General features: G+C 43.0%; 1 protein-coding gene across 1 annotated transcript in view; it reads right to left on the bottom strand.

Moving 5' to 3' along the window:
* Window positions 1–21345, bottom strand: part of LOC106570833 (titin) — a 57309-nt gene that overhangs the window by 32332 nt on the left and 3632 nt on the right. The window contains exon 2 of the mRNA XM_045695347.1: window positions 3970–4106. Coding sequence (XP_045551303.1) covers window positions 3970–4104 — 135 coding nt within the window. The 5' untranslated portion in view covers window positions 4105–4106. The remainder of the gene's footprint in view (window positions 1–3969; window positions 4107–21345) is intronic.

Below are 21345 nucleotides of genomic sequence, written 5' to 3'. Positions count from 1 at the left end.
TCCTGCCGTACATACCGCCGTACGTTCGCTACGGTCACAAGACGCAGGCCTCCTAACTGTTCCTAGAATTTGTAAGCAAACAGCTGGAGGCAGGGCTTTTTCCTATAGAGCTCCATTTTTATTTTATATTTACATTTAAGTCATTTAGCAGACGCTCTTATCCAGAGCGACTTACAAATTGGTGGATTCACCTTATGATATCCAGAATGGTTATGGAATGGTCTGCCTATCCATGTGAGAGACGCAGACTCGGTCTCGACCTTTAAGTCTTTCTTGAAGACTCATCTCTTCAGTAGGTCCTATGATTGAGTGTAGTCTGGCCCAGGGCTGTGAAGGTGAACAGAAAGGCACTGGAGCGACGAACCGCCCTTGCTGTCTCTGCCTGGCCGGTTCCACTCTCTGCACTGGGGTTCTCTGCCTCTAACCCTATTACGGGGGCTGGGTCACTGGCTTACTGGTGTTCTTCCATGCCGTCCCTAGGAGGGGTGTATCACTTAAGTGGGTTGAGTCACTGACGTGATCTTCCTGTCCGGGTTGGCGCCCCCCTTGGGTTCGTGCCGTAGGGGAGATCTTCGTGGGCTATACTCGGCCTTGTGTCACGATGGTAAGTTGGTGTTTTGAAGATATCCCTCTAGTGGTGTGGGGGCTGTGCTTTGGCAGAGTGGGTGGGGTTATATCCTGCCTGGTTGGCCCTGTCCGGGGGTATCGTCGGACAGAGCCACAGTGTCTCCCAACCCCTCCTGTCTCAGCCTCCAGTATTTATGCTGCAATAGTTTGTGTCGGGGGGCTAGGGTCAGTCTGTTCTATCTGGAGTATTTCTCCTGTCTTATCCAGTGTCCTGTGTGAATTTAAGTATGCTCTCTCTAATTCTCTTTTTCTCTCTCTCTCTCGGAGGACTTGAGCCCTAGGACCATGCCTCAGGACTACCTGGCCTGATGACTCCTTGCTGTCCCCAGTCCACCTGGTCGTGCTGCTGCTCCAGTTTCAACTATTCTGCCTGCGGCTATGGAACCCTGACCAGTTCACCGGACGTGCTACCTGTCCCAGACCTGTTGTTTCCTCTCTAGGTTTCTTCCTAGGTTCCTGCCTTTCTAGGGAGTTTTTCCAAGCCACCGTGCTTCTACATCTGTATTGCTTGCTGTTTGGGGTTTCAGGCTGGGTTTCTGTATAGAACTTTGTGACATCTGCTGTTGTAAAACGGCTTTATAAATACATTTGATTTGATGTTGTGCAGCACTGGATCCAAGCTTCTCACCCACAGCACATGACTTTGTTGTGGCTATGGAATTGTTAGCTAGCTAGCTTTAACTGTAACACATGAAACTCTACCCAGTTATTTTATCTGTTTCATCTGGTGTATTTACCTGTGTAGAGTGTGACAGAGTGAGGGTTTATTTACCTGTGTAGAGTGTGACAGAGTGAGGGTTTATTTACCTGTGTAGAGTGTGACAGAGTGAGGGTCTATTTGTGTAGAGTGTGGCAGAGTGAGGGTTTATTTACCTGTGTAGAGTGTGGCAGAGTGAGGGTTTATTTACCTGTGTAGAGTGTGGCAGAGTGAGGGTTTATTTACCTGTGTAGAGTGTGGCAGAGTGAGGGTCTATTTACCTGTGTAGAGTGTGACAGAGTGAGGGTCTATTTACCTGTGTAGAGTGTGACAGAGTGAGGGTCTATTTACCTGTGTAGAGTGTGACAGAGTGAGGGTCTATTTACCTGTGTAGAGTGTGACAGAGTGAGGGTCTATTTGTGTAGAGTGTGGCAGAGTGAGGGTTTATTTGTGTAGAGTGTGGCAGAGTGAGGGTTTATTTGTGTAGAGTGTGGCAGAGTGAGGGTTTATTTGTGTAGAGTGTGACAGAGTGAGGGTCTATTTGTGTAGAGTGTGACAGAGTGAGGGTTTATTTGTGTAGAGTGTGGCAGAGTGAGGGTTTATTTGTGTAGAGTGTGGCAGAGTGAGGGTTTATTTACCTGTGTAGAGTGTGGCAGAGTGAGGGTTTATTTACCTGTGTAGAGTGTGGCAGAGTGAGGGTCTATTTACCTGTGTAGAGTGTGACAGAGTGAGGGTCTATTTACCTGTGTAGAGTGTGACAGAGTAAGGGTCTATTTGTGTAGAGTGTGACAGAGTGAGGGTTTATTTGTGTAGAGTGTGACAGAGTGAGGGTCTATTTGTGTAGAGTGTGGCAGAGTGAGGGTTTATTTGTGTAGAGTGTGGCAGGGTGAGGGTCTATTTGTGTAGAGTGTGATAGAGTGAGGGTCTATTTGTGTAGAGTGTGGCAGGGTGAGTGTCTATTTGTGTAGAGTGTGACAGAGTGAGGGTCTATTTGTGTAGAGTGTGGCAGGGTGAGGGTCTATTTGTGTAGAGTGTGACAGAGTGAGGGTCTATTTGTGTAGAGTGTGGCAGAGTGAGGGTTTATTTGTGTAGAGTGTGACAGAGTGAGGGTCTATTTACCTGTGTAGAGTGTGACAGAGTAAGGGTCTATTTGTGTAGAGTGTGACAGAGTGAGGGTTTATTTGTGTAGAGTGTGACAGAGTGAGGGTCTATTTGTGTAGAGTGTGGCAGAGTGAGGGTTTATTTGTGTAGAGTGTGGCAGGGTGAGGGTCTATTTGTGTAGAGTGTGATAGAGTGAGGGTCTATTTGTGTAGAGTGTGGCAGGGTGAGTGTCTATTTGTGTAGAGTGTGACAGAGTGAGGGTCTATTTGTGTAGAGTGTGGCAGGGTGAGGGTCTATTTGTGTAGAGTGTGACAGAGTGAGGGTCTATTTGTGTAGAGTGTGGCAGAGTGAGGGTTTATTTGTGTAGAGTGTGACAGAGTGAGGGTCTATTTGTGTAGAGTGTGACAGAGTGAGGGTCTATTTGTGTAGAGTGTGGCAGGGTGAGGGTCTATTTGTGTAGAGTGTGACAGAGTGAGGGTCTATTTGTGTAGAGTGTGGCAGAGTGAGGGTTTATTTGTGTAGAGTGTGACAGAGTGAGGGTCTATTTGTGTAGAGTGTGACAGAGTGAGGGTTTATTTGTGTAGAGTGTGACAGAGTGAGGGTCTATTTGTGTAGAGTGTGACAGAGTGAGGGTCTATTTGTGTAGAGTGTGACAGAGTGAGGGTCTATTTGTGTAGAGTGTGACAGAGTGAGGGTCTATTTGTGTAGAGTGTGACAGAGTGAGGGTCTATTTGTGTAGAGTGTGACAGAGTGAGGGTTTATTTGTGTAGAGTGTGACAGAGTGAGGGTCTATTTGTGTAGAGTGTGACAGAGTGAGGGTTTATTTGTGTAGAGTGTGGCAGAGTGAGGGTCTATTTACCTGTGTAGAGTGTGACAGAGTGAGGGTTTATTTGTGTAGAGTGTGACAGAGTGAGGGTTTATTTGTGTAGAGTGTGACAGAGTGAGGGTTTATTTGTGTAGAGTGTGACAGAGTGAGGGTTTATTTGTGTAGAGTGTGGCAGGGTGAGGGGTTATTTGTGTAGAGTGTGACAGAGTGAGGGTTTATTTGTGTAGAGTGTGACAGAGTGAGGATAGAGACTGAGGAACAGCTTCTATCTCAAGGCCATCAGACTGTTAAACAGCCATCACTAACTCAGAGAGGCTGCTGCCTACATGGAGACCCAATCACTGGCCACTTTAACAAATGGATCACTAGTCACTTTAAATAATGCCACTTTAATAATGTTTACATATCTTACATTACTCATATCATATGTATATACTGTATTCTATACCATCTACTACATCTTGCCTATGCCGCTTGACCGTCGCTCATCCATATATTTATATGTACATATTCTCATTCACCCCTTTAGATTTGTGTGTATTAGGTAGTTGTTGGGGAATTGTTAGATTACTTGTTAGATATTACTGCACTGTCGGAACCAGAAGCACAAGCATTTTGCTACACTCGCATTAACATCTGCTAACCATGTGTATGTGACCAATACAATTTGACTTGATATTTACCTGTGTAGAGTGTGGCAGAGTGAGGGTATTTTTACCTGTGTGTTGTTTGCGAGGGTGAGGTGTTGGGGTGAGTCAGGGGGGCTGTGGAGAAGGCTGTTCATGTAGTCCTGGGCTGATCTCTCCAGGATCTCTTGGCTCACGCTGACCAGGCCGTCCACAGGGAACTCCATCCCTACAGGAACACAGAGCACTCAGTTCACAGACAAGCAGTGTGTAGACACACACATCTTATTTCCCTTTATATAATCCTACATTTCACTTTGTGAAGTGTCATTGTCATGGGACTGGGGGACTTTGAAAAAGGCAGTGACACAGACATGATGCTTATTTTGAGAGTACACTAGTTCAACTGTTTGGAACTGAGCAATAAGCCCTTTCATATACTGTATGCAAGTTGCAGATGGACATGCAGCTCTAATGGTACCAGGCCGAACAGGGAATCATTGATGTGACCTGCCTCCATCCCTGCAGGCATAAACTAGACTGAGTGTGCTAAACATGCTCTTTCCATGACATAGACTGAGTGTAGATAAAGGGAAGGAGATAGGTTAAAGAAGGATTTTGACAACACTGATAGGTTAAAGAAAGAAGGATTTTTGCAACACTGCTGGGTTAAAGAAGGAACTGCAACACTGCTGGGTTTTTCCAAGCTCAACAGTTTCCCCGTGTGTATCAAGAATGGTCCACCACCCAAAGAACATCCAGCCAACTTGACACAACTGTGGGAAGCTTTGGACACCTTTGTGGTCCCCAAAGCACACGCATCCCTGGGTCGCTCGTCTTTTCATTTCGCTGCGGCTAGCGACTGGAACGAGCTGCAACAAGTACTCAAACTGGACAGTTTTATCTCAATCTCTTCATTCGACGACTCAATCATGGACACTCTTACTGACAGTTGTGGCTGCTTTGCGTGATGTATTGTTGTCCCTACCTTCTTGCCCTTTGTGCTGTTATCTGTGCCCAATAATGTTTGTACCATGTTTTGTGCTGCTACCATGTTGTGCTGCTACCATGTTGTTATCATGTTGTGTTGCTACCATGCTGTGTTGTCATGTTGTGTTGCTACCATGTTGTTGTCAAGTTGTGTTGCTACCATGCTGTGTTGCTGTCTTGCTATGTTGTTGTCTTAGGTCTCTCTTTATGTAGTAGCAACACAACTTGTTGTTTGTTGTCTCTCTTGTCGTGATGTGTGTTTTGTCATGTATGTATATATATATATAATTATTATTATTTTTATTTATTTTTTGTTATCCCAGCCCCCGTCCCCGCATTAGACCTTTTGGTAGGCCATCGTCGTAAATAAGAATTTGTCCTTAACTGACTTGCCTAGTTAAATAAAGGTTAAATAAATAAAAAATAAAATAGTCCATGCCCCGACGAATTGAGGCTGTTCTGAGGACAAAATGGGGTGCAACTAAATATTAGTCAATAGTTCCTAATGTTTTGTACACTCAGTGTACATTTACAGACTACAGAGCAGTGGTTCTAAAAACTATATCTCCCAAAATGCAAGAGAATCAAGTAGACCATTGGTGGATGAGCTGATGTAGTTTAATTCTTACTACTTGTTAACTAGCAGTTCGCAGGCAAGACTGTGACAGATCTTCAGAAAGTGACTGCAGTTTTGGGACATTTACAACAAAAGGAATGCTGTCATCTGTGTATCCTCTAACATTTGTATTATAACATTCTATTTTGTCATTTAATTATGTGCTGTTATCTGATTATTTGATTACATTAGTCTATTGAAGTCTATCTTAGAAATTATATTAGTCTAATGAATTTCTCATGACCATCTGAACAGCCCAAAGTAGATTACGTTAGTAGGACAATAGCATTTTCAAACAAAGAAAACATATCTCTACCACCAGCCTCATTCAGTGTGTATACTGTACATACAGTACATTCAAACAATAGTCTAGACTAGCATGGTTTCATCTACGCAGGGAAGGAGATTACTCTTCTACTGAGCTGTCATTGTCATCGAATCTAATCCACTTGTCACAACAAATACCAATAATCCTGCTTTGATCTTTCATGCTTGTGTGTGTGTGTGTCTAACTAACGAGCGGTCAAGGTCATTTCAGCTTCACATAGACAACAGAAGAGAAAGTAAATAGACAGTAGATACTAGAGTCACATTGACTTGGACTTGAGTCTGACTCAAGTCACAAATTTGATGATTTGAGACTCGATAGAAAATAAAATAACTTGAGAGTTGACTTGGAGCCTCAACACTCGGGACTTGACTGTGACTTGAGACTGATGACTTTAAATGATCTGGCCAGGTTTTGTAATGTTTTATTTGAATATTGTTTATTCATACTATGTATTCTCAGTGAATTACGTGATGTTTTCCCAACCTGTTCAGAGAAATTAGCCATTGATGTAGCTTACATTTCCTCCATAAATTAGTATTTTAAATTCTGTATAATTTAATGTTATGAGCTTTGAAATTATTGCTGTATTTTAAAGTGGTTAAAATTCATGAAAATGTTGATGACGGTAGTATGACAAACTAAAGAAAAAATACATTTTCATAAAGTTTTTGAAATGTATATGTTAAAATTCTATCGGTAAAAATGTAATTTCAGGCTGTTTTGCCTGGAAATTACATTTGAATTGGTCCAGATATCTATTTTGCATACAGTACATTCACATAGTGGCAAACAAAAGTATGTGAACCCTTTGGAATTTCTGCATAAATTGGTCATCAAAATTTGATCTGATCTTCATCTTAGTCACAACAATAGACAAACACGGTGTGCTTAAACTAATAACACACAAATAATTGTATTTTTTTTGTCTATATTGAATACCTAATTTAAACATTCACAGTGTAGGTTGGAAAAAGTATGTAAACCCTTGCATTTAATAACTGGTTATCTGACCTTACAGATGACTGTACGTGTTGGATACAGAGAAGATGTAGTCATTCAGAAATGTATGTTAAACACTATTATTGAACACAAAGTGAGTCCATGCAACTTATTAAGTGACTTGTTAAGCACATTTTTACTTCTGAATTTATTTAGGCTTGCCATAACAAAGGGGTTGAATACTTATTGACTCAAGACATTTCAGCTTTTCATTTTTAATTAGTTAGTAAAGATTTGAAAAACATAATTCCACTTTGACATTATGGGGTATTGTGTGTAGGCCAGTGACACATAATCTCAATTTAATACATTTTAAATTCAGGCTGTAACACAACAAAATGTGGAAAAAGTCAAGGGGTGTGAATACTTTCTGAAGGCACTGTAGATAACATTTTATTTTATTTATTTATTATTTTACAGATATAAATATTTAAAACGTATTTCTCCACAATCTGCTCTGGACAAAATGCAACCAAACTATTTAGGCTGACTTCATCCAGTGTCCAGAAAAATGTATTTGTGCGATATGGAAATATGTGCATATTTAATGAGCTATTGCCTCATTTGCATATTGTAATAAAATATTTAATAAAATGCTTAACCCAAAAAGTATTATATTTTGGTCTACATTCAACTGGTAAAATGTGATTATTATTTGATTAAGGGGAAAATTTACCCTATGAGTGTGTGTTGCCTGGCCTTAAAGTACTAGGTTTTGCCCAGTAGATGCTGCTGTTGCTGCTACTGCCACACCCTTTTATCAATGTTGCTTGTCTCGTGAGCACAACATTTTCTTTACAACTTTGGGTAAAAAAAAAAACAATCGCTTTAGCTCATGTTGAAAAGAATAATAATAATAATAATAATGTCATCCTCACAATTCAAGCCAGTCCTCCATGAAACCAAAGCAGTTTGTCCTTCTCTTAGGTTTAATCTAGGTCCAGGAAATGGCCCCTGTGTTTGTGATTTATTCCCTTTAAAAAAACGTTTGGATTAGACCATTCCTGGTGAACAAGCAAACTATTAGGCTACAGCAGTTCTAATGGTTTCAAGGTTATGGTCTCTAAAGGTCTTCAATGGTAAAAGTCCAAAGAACATACTGTATAGTGTTTTACAACGGTAATGGTATTGGGTTGGGTTTGATGGTAAATTACACTAATCGCACGACATATAAAGAGGTGTTTTAATACTTTTATTGACAAACAAAAAACTGCCATGCAACAGTCACTAGTCCATTTCTCAATAGATTTGTTTGGGGTTGTAGGAAAAGTCTTCATATGAGAATTGCACCATAGGGATAGCCCTCTCAGAGAGCTGCCATTTGTTGGACTCTTCAAGGTGAGTTGGGTTGAAGCATTAGCTGCTAAGAGAAGGAAAAACTAAATTACTTTCATGGAGGACTGGCTTGACTTGAGGATAAGCACACAATTTATTTTCATTAAAAGCAAAAGCTATTGGTTTTCTACCCAGTTGTAAAGAAAATGTTGTGATCCATTGAATAAATGCAAGAGACCAGCAAAATTGATAAAAGGGTGTGGCAGTTGCAGGAACAGTAACATCTAGTGGGCAAAACCTGGTACTTTAACATTCATTTATGGGGAAAAAATGCAAGCTACTTCAATCAAAGAATACATTACATAGTATGAATAAACAATACTCCAAGCCGCAGCTTCATACTACTTGTCAAACATAAAGCACTGATGATGTATACTGGATGTTGGGGTCCTTGGATGGCTTTTGACCATTCATTTAGATTCCTTAATCACTGTTTAGAAGAGGTTTGGTCCAAATCAGATATTGGGTACAATATTTATTGAATATTATATGAATCCTATAAATTGAAATGGCCAAATTGGGTGCAATAAATTAGCTTAATTTCTCCAGTGTTCAAATTATCTTTCAACAAAACAATGTTTCAGGAATGTTAATCTTCTGTTCCTAACTACAGAAACCGTTTCAGAACAATCTGAGATGGTGGGTGTTGAAGTCCTCTTTCTGGTGCTTTTTGAGGTGGAATTACTCTGTGGACTTTAAACACACAGTCACACACACACAGTCACACACACGCGTGTATGTGTGACTGTGTGTTTAAAGTCAGTCATACAAACAAAATAAATAAATAGCAAAAATGTAACCTGTCATATGCCTCTATTAACCATTATCATACTAATACTAAGAACAGGTTGAACACGTTTGTCTGACTTAGAGGCACATCAAACTGCCACCGAAGCTAACATTGTAGGCCAACATCTCAAATCACTTTACGTTACCATTTTTTTTTTAAACATATTTGTCATTTAGCAGATGCTCTTATCCAGAGCGACTTACAGTTAGTGCATTCATCTTAAGCTAGCTAGTTGAGACAACCACATTACACAGTCGTAGTCAGTACATTTTTCCTCAATAAAGACGTTATCAGCAAAGTCAGTGCTATTAGGAAAATAAGTTTAAAAAATGCATGCGGGGGATAAGAACCCAGATGTCTTATTTAAGATACTCTTTGAAGAGGTAATCACGCCTGATGAGGAACAGTAAGCTAACGTTAACACTATGCTAATGTTCCAAACTGCTCTGAGAGAAGAACCGCCAATGGAATAAAAACAGGCCACCACATGCTGAGAGAGAGAGAGAGAGAGAGAGAGAGAGAGAGAGAGAGAGAGAGAGAGAGAGAGAGAGAGAGAGAGAGAGAGAGAGAGAGAGAGAGAGAGAAAGAGAGAGAGAAAGAGAGAGAGAGAAAGAGAGAGAGAGAGAGAGAGAGAGAGAGAGAGAGAGAGAGAGAGAAAAGAGAGAGAGAGAGAGAGAGAGAGAGAGAGAGAGAGAGAGAACACTAAAATCTGTTTTCAGTTATAACAGCAGAATGGATCTACTGTCAGAGAGTTCCAAACCTCACGGCTGAGAGACAGTGACTTCTTAAAGATGTTATTAACTGAAGATGTTATAACGTCAGTTGAATCATTTGATAATGGCTTCTTCTCAATCTGTTTTTGCTTCCTCAACACTTGTTGAGAACCAGAAAGAACACTAAGTTCTAGCTAGCATTTCACCAACAGGAAACAAGTTCTGCAAGTTGATTATTCTGTTATGACATAAGACCAGCCTATGTTTAAATCTACCTGTAGACTGTCTAAGACAAGTCAACCAAACTATGATGCAAAATGTAGTACACACTGAACCAAAGTAACAATGGACAATAACTGGTTAGGATCTCCGTTTGTGACCTTCAGTATAATTAAATCAACAATATACTGAGTTTGTCAACAAAGTAGGCATTTATATCTACTGAGCAAAATGATAAACGCAGCATGTAAAGTGTTGGTTCCATGTTTCATGAGCTGAAAGAAAAGATCCCAGAAATGTTCTATATGCACAAAAAGCTTATTTCTCTCATATTTTGTTTAAATGTTTAAATCCCTGTTAGTTAGCATTTCTCCTTTGCCAAGATAATCCATCCACCTGATTAAACAGCATGATCATTAAACAGGAACACCTTGTGCTGGGGACAATAAAAGGCCACTTTAAAATGTGCAGTTTTGTCACAAAGCCACAGAGGTCTCAAGATTTCAGGGAGTGTGCTATTGGAATGCTGACTGCAGGAATGTCCACTAGAGCTTTTGCCAGATAATTGAATGTTCATTTCTCAACCATAAGCCACCTCCAATGTAGTTTTAGAGAATTTGGCAGTACGTCCAACCGGCCTCACAACCGCAGACAATGTGTAACCACACCAGCCCAGGACCTCAACATCTTCCCTATGCACTCAGAGTGAATTGTGGAGTGGTAACGTGCTTAACCATGCCGCTGCTAAAAACTCTGGGTTTAAAATGGTGCAGTTCACACATATTTAAGTGTTGAGAAATAAATAAAGTAGGAATGGAAAGCTGGGATCGCCCTCTTTTTAACAAAGACCATAAGAACTACTATTTTGCCTGCGATTGCAGGAATTGTTGTGCATTGACTGCTTGTCAGAATGCATGTTTCTCTCCCTGTGGCACTCGTAACTCGCATGCGCCTCGAGATAAATATTTATCTTGAATAGAACACACAACAACGAGCCAACTAGGTAATTAAATAAACTATTCTACTGTGGGGTTGTCAGATTGTTGTAGTCATCACTCGTTTTGTTTGCAGAGGACTGTTCTACCATCTTCAACCTGCGCCTCAACGCAGCGCCACAGCTACATGACAGCAGCGGAACCCCTGGTGCACAAATATCTACATAAACAACAGGGGAGAACGGCTCATGATAATGGAACGGAGCAAATGGAATGGCATCAAACACCTGGAAACCATGGAAACCATGTGTTTGATGTATTTGATACCATTCCACTGATTCCGCTCCAGTCATTACTACGACCACGTCCTCCCCAATTAAGGTGCCACCAACCTCCTGTGATACACACAGGAAGACACATGGTCCCGTGTGGCTCAGTTGGTAGAGCATGGTGTTTGCAACGCCAGGGTTGTGGGTTCGATTCCCACGGGGGACCAGTATGGGAAAAAATGTATGAAATGTATGCATTCACTACTGTAAGTTGCTCTGGATAAGAGCGTCTGCTAAATGACTAATATGTAAACATGAAGAAATAAACACACTCTATATGCATGCACACACACATATGCACCAGTGAACATAAACATGCACACACAAGGCCATATAAAAACACTCAATGCATGTATAGATTCAAAACATAAACAACAAATACAACATACAAACAAAAACACATGTATAAACACATATAAGCACACAATAATGGACCACAGTCTATGGTATAAATTTACACATAAACACTTTCCATGTGGTCTGTTCCAGTGCAGACCCCTCTCAGTTCCTGTTCCACTCTCTTGCCCTTCAGACATTAAGATTAGTAGCGGGCGCACCGTAAAGTTTCCTGTACTTGCACAATGGGTTTACTCAATCTCCGGCATTCTTTATTGACATAATGTGCACTTTCACATGCTGTCTGTCAACAACAGGAACAGCGTCTGGACATGAACACTTACCAACAATGAATGGGGACACAGGGAACACCACAGAGGAACAGACAGATATACAGGGGGTAATCAACCACGGGAAGGAATCCAGGTGAGTCCAATGAGCGCTGCTGCGCGTAATGATGGTGACAGGTGTGTGTAGATAAGAGTAGCCTGGTGCCCTCGACCGCCAGGGAGGGGGAGCGGGAGCAGGCGTGACAAGGCTAACATTCACAGGACCAGACGGATTACCAGGACATGTACTAAATTACTTCTATGCTCGCTTCGAGGCAAGCAACACTGAAGCGTGCACGAGAGCATCAGCTGTTCCAGACGACTGTGTGATCACGCTCTCCGTAGCCGATGTGAGTAAGACCTTTAAACAGGTCAACATTCACAAGGCCGCAGGACCAGACGGATTACCAGGATGTGTACTCCGAGCATGCGCTGACCAACTGGAAAGTGTCTTCACTGACATTTTCAACCTCTCCCTGACCAAGTCTGTAATACCTACATGTTTGAATCAGACCACAATAGTCCCTGTGGCCAAGAACGCCAAAGTAACCTGCCTAAATGACTACCGACACGTAGCACTCACATCTGTAGCCATGAAGTGCTTTGAAAGGCTGGTCACACCATCATCCCAGAACCCCTAGACCCACTCCAATTAATATACCGCCCAAACAGATACACAGATAACGCAATGCACTCCACACTGTCCTTTCCCACCGTGACAAAAGGAACACCTATGTGAGAATTATTTTCATTCACTACAGCTTAGCATTCAACACCATAGTGCCCTCAAAGCTCATCACTAAGCTAAGGACCCTGGGACTAAACACCTCCCTCTGCAACTGGATCCTGGACTTCCTGACGGACCGCCCCCAGGTGGTGAGGGTAAGCAACAACACATCTGCCACAATGATCCTCAACATGGGGGCCCTCATCGGTGTGTGCTTAGTCCCCTCCTATACTCCCTGTACACCCACGACTGCGTGGACAAGCACGACCAAACACCATCATTAAGTTTGCTGACGACACAACAGTGTTAGGCCTGATCACCGACAACGATGAGACAGCCTATAGGGAGGAGGTCAGAGACCTGGCAGTGAGGTGACAGGACAACAACCTCTCTCTCAATGTGAGCAAGACAAAGGAGCTGATTGTGGACTACAGGAAAAGGCGGCCGAACACGCCCCCATTAACATTGACGGGGCTGAAGTGGAGAGGGTCGAGAGTTTCAAGTTCCTTGGTGTCCACATCACCAACAAACTATCATGGTCCAAACACACCAGGACAGTCATGAAGAGGAAACGACAACACCTTTTACCCCTCAGGAGACTGAAAAGATTAGTCATGGGTTGTCACGCTGGTATAAATGATTCGGGAGACAGGTGCAGGAATGTGTAATTGGGTTTTTTATTAAGCCCAAATTACGGCGTGCCGTGTAAAGGCACGGGGATGAAGACCAAGCAAACACGTAACAAAACATAGGGTAGTAACCCTAACAAAAGAGCGAGGAGTACCTCGAATAAATAACACAAGTGCACAATGATTATCACACGGGACGAGACCCGTAATCATCTGCGCAATCCACAAGGGCACGAAAGACCAAAACACACAGCACAGGTACTCACAGCACCAACGGACATTGTAACAATAATCGACAGCACCATGGTGAACAAAGGGCACATATATACAAATACAATCAGTGGGAATAGGGGCCAGGTGTGCACAAAGAAAGTTCCAGAGGGATCCGTGACATGGGTCCCCAGATCCTCAAAAAGTTCTACAGCTGCACCATGGAGAGCACTCTGACTGGATGCATCACCGCCTGGTATTGCAAGTGCTTGGAATCTGACAGTGAGGCGCTACAGGTGGGTAATGTGTACGGCCCAGTACATCACTGGGGCCAAGCATCCTGCCATCCAGGACCTACAGTTGAAGTCGGAAGTTTACATACACCTTAGCCAAATACATTTAAACTCAGTTTTTCACAATTCCTGACATTTAATCCTAGTAAAAATGCCCTGTCTTAGGTCAGTTAGGATCACCACTTCATTTTAAGAACGTGAAATGTCAGAATAATAGTAGAGAGAATTATTTATTTCAGCTTTCATTTCTTTCATCACATTCCCAGTGGGTCAGAAGTTTACATACACTCAATTAGTATTTGGTAGCATTGCCTTTAAATTATTTAACTTGGGTCAAACGTTTCAGGTAGCCTTCCACGAGCTTCCCACAATAAATTTGGTGAATTTTGGCCCATTCCTCCTGACAGAGCTGGTATAACTGAGTCAAGTTTGTAGGCCTCCTTGCTCGCACACGCTTTTTCAGTTCTGCCCACAAATTTTCTATAGGCTTGAGGTCAGGGCTTTGTGATGGCCACTCCAATACCTTGACTTTGTTGACCTGAAGCTATTTTGCCACAACATTGGAAGTATGCTTGAGGTCATTGTCCATTCAGAAGACCCATTTGCGACCAAGCTTTAACTTCCTGACTGATGTCTTGAGATGTTGCTTTAATATATCCACATAAATTTCCTGCCTCATGATGCCATCTATTTTGTGAAGTGCACCTGTCCCTCCTGCAGCAAAGTACCCCCACAACATGATGCTGCCACCCCAGTGCTTCACGGTTGGGATGGTGTTCTTTTGGCTTGCAAGCCTCCCCCTTTTTCCTCCAAACATAACAATGGCCATTATGGCCAAACAGTTCTATTTTTGTTTCATCAGACCAGACGACATTTCTCCAAAAAGTACGGTCTTCGTCCCCATGTGCAGTTGCAAACCGTAGTCTGGCTTTTTTATGGCGGCTTTGGAGAAGTGGCTTCTTCCTTGCTGAGCGGCCTTTCAGGTTATGTCGATATTGGACTTATTTTACTGTGGATATAGATGCTTTTTTTTAGATACTTAGCTAGTAGTCAGCTAGTCACTGCTAGCGGTCATCAGCTACCTTTAGCACGGAAACTTTCGTCAGTCTGCACAGCGCGACTCAAACCAGAGCAAATCGGGCTTATTTTTCTCCATATCTCCGGATTCCTACCGCAAGCTCTGAACCTTTTTCTTTTTTCTTCACCTGGATCATCGCAGCTAGCTAGCTGTTATCCGAGTGGCCACTCTTGGCTAACGTCCCTGTCTCGAAGCAAGAACCAATTAGCCTGGAGCTAGCCTTGCCAGGCCCATCTGCTAGGCCCATCTCCCAGCTAGCCAGTAGAGGTCCATCAGCCACTCCCTGGGCTACAATACCTATTTTGCCAACCAGGCCTGACCCATCACTACTGGACCACCGACGTGATCTGCCTGAGGGGTTTTCTCAACTGGCTCCACCGTTGCGTTGTCCCCCTGAATCCCCATCTGTTAGCCGCGGCCTGCTAGCTGTCCAGAGCACATCGGACTGTTAGCTTAAGAGGCCCATCGGACAATTTCTTTAGCCCCCATACCCTTTTTGCCAATTGGCCTGGTTTACCACACGGAGCCCTGCTGATCCGTCTGCCGACATAATAGCACGAGGGGGCCACAACAGACTTTTGTCCGTCGCGACGTCCCTCCAAGGCCCTTTCTGCTAGCCCCGGCCCACTAACTGCCTGAAGCCACCACTGGACTCCTATGATTCACTCGGCTACGCATGCCTCTCGCTAACGTCAATATTCCTTGTCCATTGCTGTTTTGGTTAGTAATTATTTCACTTTTCACTTATTTCACTGTAGAGCCTCTAGTCCTGCTCAATACGCCTTATCTAACACTTTGATTCCACCTACCACACATGCGATGACATCACCTGGTTTAAATGATATTTCTAGAGACAATATCTCTTTCATCATCGCTCTATGCACAGGTTTACCCCCACTTCGCATCCTACCATACCTTTGTCTGTACATTATGCCTTTAATATACTCTACCGTGCCAAGAAATCTGCTCCTTTTACTCTCTGTTCTGAATGTACTAGGCGACCAGTTCTTTTAGCCTTTACCCATACACTTATCCTACTCCTCCTCTGTTCCTCTGGTGATGTGGAGGTTAAACCAGGCCATGCAGTGCCTAGCTCCACTCCCATTCCCCAGGCGCTATAATTTGTTGACTTCTGTAACCGTAAAAGCCTGGTTTCATGCATGTTAACATTAGAAGCATCCTCCCTAAGTTTGTTTTATTCACTGCCCTAGCACACTCTGCCAACCCGGATGTCCTAGCTGTGTCTGAATCCTGGCTCAGGAAGACCACCAAAACGCCTGAAATTTCCATCCCTGGCTATAACATTTTCCAACAAGATAGAACTGCCAAAGGGGGCGGTGTTGCAATCTACTGCAGAGATAGCCTGCAGAGTTCTGTCTTACTATCCAGGTCTGTAGACATACAATTCGAGCTTCTACTTTTAAAAATCCACCTTTCCAGAAACAAGTCTCTCACCGTTGCCGCCTGCTATAGACCACCCTCTGACCCCAGCTGTGCCCTTGACACAATATGTGAACTGATTGCACCCCATCTATCTTCAGAGCTCGTGCTGCTAGGTGACCTAAACTGGGACATGCTTAACACCCCGGCCATCCTACAATCTAAGCTTGATGCCCAGAATCTCACACAAATTATCAATGAAACCATCAGGTACAACCCCAAATCCGTAAACACGGGCCCCCTCATAGATATCATCCTAACCAACTTGCCCTCCAAATACACCTCTGCTGTTTTCAGCCAAGATCTCAGCGATCACTGCCTGCATCTGTAATGGGTCCGCGGTCAAACGACCACCCCTCATCACTGTCAAACACTCCCTAAAACACTTCAGCGAGCAGGCTTTTCTAATCGACCTGGACTGGGTACCTGGAAGGATATTGACCTCATCCCGTCAGCAGAAGATGCCTGGTCTATCTTTAAAAGTTCCTTCCTCACCATCTTAAATAAGCATGCCCCTTTCAAAAAATGTAGAACCAGGAACAGATATAGCCCTTGGTTCTCTCCAGACCTGACTGCCCTTGACTAGCACAAAAACATCCTGTGGCGTTCTGCATTAGCATCAAATAGCCCCCGTGATATGCAACTTTTCAGGGAAGCTAGGAACCAATATACACAGGCAGTTAGAAAAGCTAAGGCTAGCTTTTTCAAGCAGAAATTTGCATCCTGTAGCACAAACTCGAAAAAGTTTTGGGACACTGTAAAGTCCATGGAGAATAAGAGCACCTCCTCCCAGCTGCCCACTGCACTGAGGCTAGGAAACACTGTCACCACCAATAAATCCACTATAATTGAGAATTTCAATAAGCATTTTTCTACGGCTGGCCATGCTTTCCACCTGGCTACCCCTACCCTGGTCAACAGCCCTGCACCCCCCCACAGCAACTCGCCCAAGCCTCCCTCATTTCTCCTTCACCCAAATCCAGATAGCTGATGTTCTGAAAGAGCTGCAAAATCTGGACCCCTACAAATCAGCCGGGCTAGACAATCTGGACCCTCTCTTTCTAAAATTATCTGCCAAAATTGTTGCAACCCCTATCACTAGCCTGGTCAACCTCTCTTTCGTATTGTCTGAGATTCCCAAAGATTGGAAAGCTGCCGCAGTCATACCCCTCTTCAAAGGGAGAGACACTCTAGACCCAACCTGCTACAGACCTATATCTATCCTACAATGCCTTTCTAAGGTCTTCGAAAGCCAAGTTAACAAACAGATTACCGACCATTTAGAATCCCACCGTACCTTCTCCGCTATGCAATCTGGTTTCAGAGCTGGTCATGGGTGCACCACAGCCACGCTCAAGGTCCTAAATGATATCATAACCGCCATCGATAAGGGACATTACTGTGCAGCCGTATTCATCGACCTGGCCAAGGCTTTCGACTCTGTCAATCACCACATTCTTATTGGCAGACTCAACAACCTTGGTTTCTCAAATGATTGCCTCACCTGGTTCACCAACTACTTCTCAGATAGAGTTCAGTGTGTCAAATCGGAGGGCCTGTTGTCCGGACCTCTGGCAGTCTCTATGGGAGTGCCACAGGGTTCAATTCTCGGGCTGACTCTCTTCTCTGTATACATCAATGATGTTGCTCTTGCTGCTGGTGATTCTCTGATCCACCTCTACGCAGACGACACCATTCTGTATACTTCTGGCCCTTCTTTGGACACTGTGTTAACTAACCTCCAGACGAGTTTCAATGCCATACAACTCTCCTTCCGTGGCCTCCAACTGCTCTTAAATGCAAGTAAAACTAAATGCATGCTCTTCAACCGATCACTGCCTGCACCTGCCAGCCCGTCCAGCATCACTACTCTGGACGGTTCTGACTTAGAATATGTGGACAACGACAAATACCTAGGTGTCTGGTTAAACTGTAAACTCTCCTTCCAGACTAACATTAAGCATCTCCAATCCAAAACTGAATCTAGAATCGGCTTCCTATTTCGCAACAAAGAATCCTTCACTCATGCTGCCAAACATACCCTCGTAAAACTGACCATCCTACCGATCCTCGACTTCAGCGATGTCATTTACAAAATAGCCTCCAACACTCTACACAACAAATTGGATGCAGTCTATCACAGTGCCATCCGTTTTGTCACCAAAGCCCCATATACTACCCACCACTGTGACCTGTACGCTCTTGTTGGCTGGCCCTCGCTTCATACTCGTCGCTAAACCCACTGTCTCCAGGTCATCTACAAGTCTCTGCTAGGTATTATCTCAGCTCACTGGTCACCATAGCAGCACCCACTCGTAGCTCGCGCTCCAGCAGGTATATCTCACTGGTCACCTCCAAAGCCAATTCCTCCTTTGGCCGCCTTTCCTTCCAGTTCTCTGCTGCCAATGACTGGAACGAACTGCAAAAATCACTGAAGCTGGAGACTCATATCTCCCTCACTAGCTTTAAGCACCAGCTGTCAGAGCAGCTCACAGATCACTGCATCACTAGCCCATCTGTAAACAGCCCATCCAACTACCTCATCCCCATACTGTATTTATTTATTTATCTTGCTCCTTTGCACCCCAGTATCTCTACTTGCACATTCATCTTCTGCACATCTACCATTCCAATGTTTAATTGCTATATTGTAATTTACTTCGCCACCATGGCCTATTTATTGCCTTACCTCCCTTATCTTACCTCATTTAGACTCACTGTATATAGACTTTTTTCTTTTTTTCTACTGTATTATTGACTGTATGTTTTGTTTATTCCATGTGTAACTCTGTGTTGTTGTATGTGTCGAACTGCTATGCTTTATCTTGGCCAGGTCGCAGTTGTAAATGAGAACTTGTTCTCAACTAGCCTACCTGGTTAAATAAAGGTTAAATAAAAAAATAAAATACAATTTTTCGTGCCTGTTTCCTCCAGCATCTTCACAAGGTGCTTTGCTGTTGTTCTGGGATTGATTTACACTTTTCGCACTAAAGTACATTCATCTCTAGGAGACAGAACGCGTCTCCTTCCTGAGTGGTATGACGGCTGCGTGGTCCCATGGTGTTCATACTTGCGTACTATTGTTTGTACAGATGAACGTGGTACCTTCAGGCATTTGGAAATTGCTCCCAAGGATAAACCAGACTTGTGGAGGTCTACAATTTTTTTCTGAGGTCTTGGCTGATTTTTGATTTTCCCATGATGTCAAGCAAAGAGGCACTGAGTTTGAAGGTAGGCCTTGAAATACATCCACAGGTACATCTCCAATTGACTCAAATGATGTCAATTAGCCTATCAGAAGCTTCTAAAGCCATGACATCATTTTCTGGAATTTTCCAAGCTGTTTAAAGGCACAGTCAACGTAGTGTATGTAAACTTCTGACCCACTGGAATTGTGATACAGTGAATGATATGTGAAATAATCTGTCTGTAAACAATTGTTGGAAAAATTACTTGTGTCAAAGTAGATGTCCTAACCGACTTGCCAAAACTATAGTTTGTTAACAAGACATTTGTGGAGTGGTTGAAAAATGAGTTTTAATGACTCCAACCTAAGTGTATGTAAACTTCTGACTTCAACTGTATATACTAGTGACTAGGCGGTATCAGAGGAAAGCCCAAACCATTGTCAAAGATCCCAGTCACCTAAGTCATAGACTGTTTTCTCTGCTACCCAAGGGCAAGCGGTACCGTAACGCCAAGTTTAGGACCAAAAGGCTCCTTAACAGCTTCTACCCCCAAGCCATAAGACTGATGAACAATTAATCAAATGGCCACCGGACTATTTACATTGACACTCCCCTCCCTCCATTTGTTTTTTTACACTGCTGCTATACTGTTTATTTTCTATGCATAGTCACTTCACCCCTACCTACATCTATAAATTACCTCAACTAACCTGTATCCCTGCACACTGACTCGGTACTGGTACCCCCTGTATATAGCCTTGTTATTGTTATTTTATTGTATTACTTTTTATTATTTTTTACTTTAGTTTACTTGGTAAATATTTATTGAACTGCACTGTCGGCACATGTGACAAATAAAGTTTGATTTGAACTTCCATTCTCTCAGGCCAAGGGTACAATGTATGAATTTATGGTTGGATCAGAATCGCTGTTATAATTATAGGCCATTACAGAGAATTAAGTATAACCACAAGTCCAAATCCCTATCTCCATCCATGGCTAATTTTGGAACGATTTTACCTCGCTAACTAGCCACAACGAGATGCAAAAATGTTCTGTCATTGACATTTGCCTTCTTATGTGCTTGGTCTGAAACCAAATCCAAACTGACTTCCCTTGACACTTTTTGGTGTGCCAGGACCATTCACAGCTGAGCTCTCTCAGTTTAGCTCAATGCTAATGGTCTATTATTTTTTTAAATATCAAAGGAGGTCAAATGCTCGCTGGCTTCCCTTGCATTCAGTGCTACGGGCAGCAACAATGTCATACTCTTTTTGACCAGACATCGGAGCTGGAATGTGGATCTAACTAACGCTAGTTAGCTTTAGTAAACCCTGAGTAGATCTAGCTAGCTTTGTAGTTTACCCCTCCGATATCATCAGAAGGCTATAATAATAATAATTCAATAATTATAGGTCTTTAGTAAGGAGGAAACTCACCTCATCCACCACCAATGTGCAGCACCCACTTGTACACAACTTGACTCATCACAATGCTACTTGTGTCTGGGTTATCAAGAACAAGTTGAAGCTATATGTTTGTGCTACTTCCTCCACAACCAAGAGAACAGACTCAGAATGAGTGTGTAGGTTTCTATGCTTTGTGTCACTGCCCCACAAACATCTGTGTAACATCACATATGAACGGAGAAAACAGGGCTCTAACAGGTCATCGAGTGTATAGAGCTCCAGCTGTGTGTGTGTTTTCATTTGAACTGAATGGTGACAGGCTCAAGTCCCTTATTTCTGTCTGTCAGTCTGTCTCATCCACCGCCATCACTGTTTCTGCTGGCACACCCTGTAATGTCAGAGGCCATTAACAGCCAAGCATAAAGTCTGTGTTGTGTGTTGTTGTGTGTTTGAGAGAGAAAGAAAGTATGACAGCGAGGCAGACCAACATGTCTGTCAGTGAGAGAAAGCCAAAGTAAGCGTGGGCCCGATTCAGACTTTACACCTTTCTTACGCACTTCTCAGTAGTTGGT

This window comes from Salmo salar, chromosome ssa15 (assembly GCF_905237065.1).
Source record: "Salmo salar chromosome ssa15, Ssal_v3.1, whole genome shotgun sequence".
In the NCBI taxonomy this organism is placed as follows: domain Eukaryota; kingdom Metazoa; phylum Chordata; class Actinopteri; order Salmoniformes; family Salmonidae; genus Salmo; species Salmo salar.
This window is presented reverse-complemented; position numbering and strand designations above follow the sequence as displayed.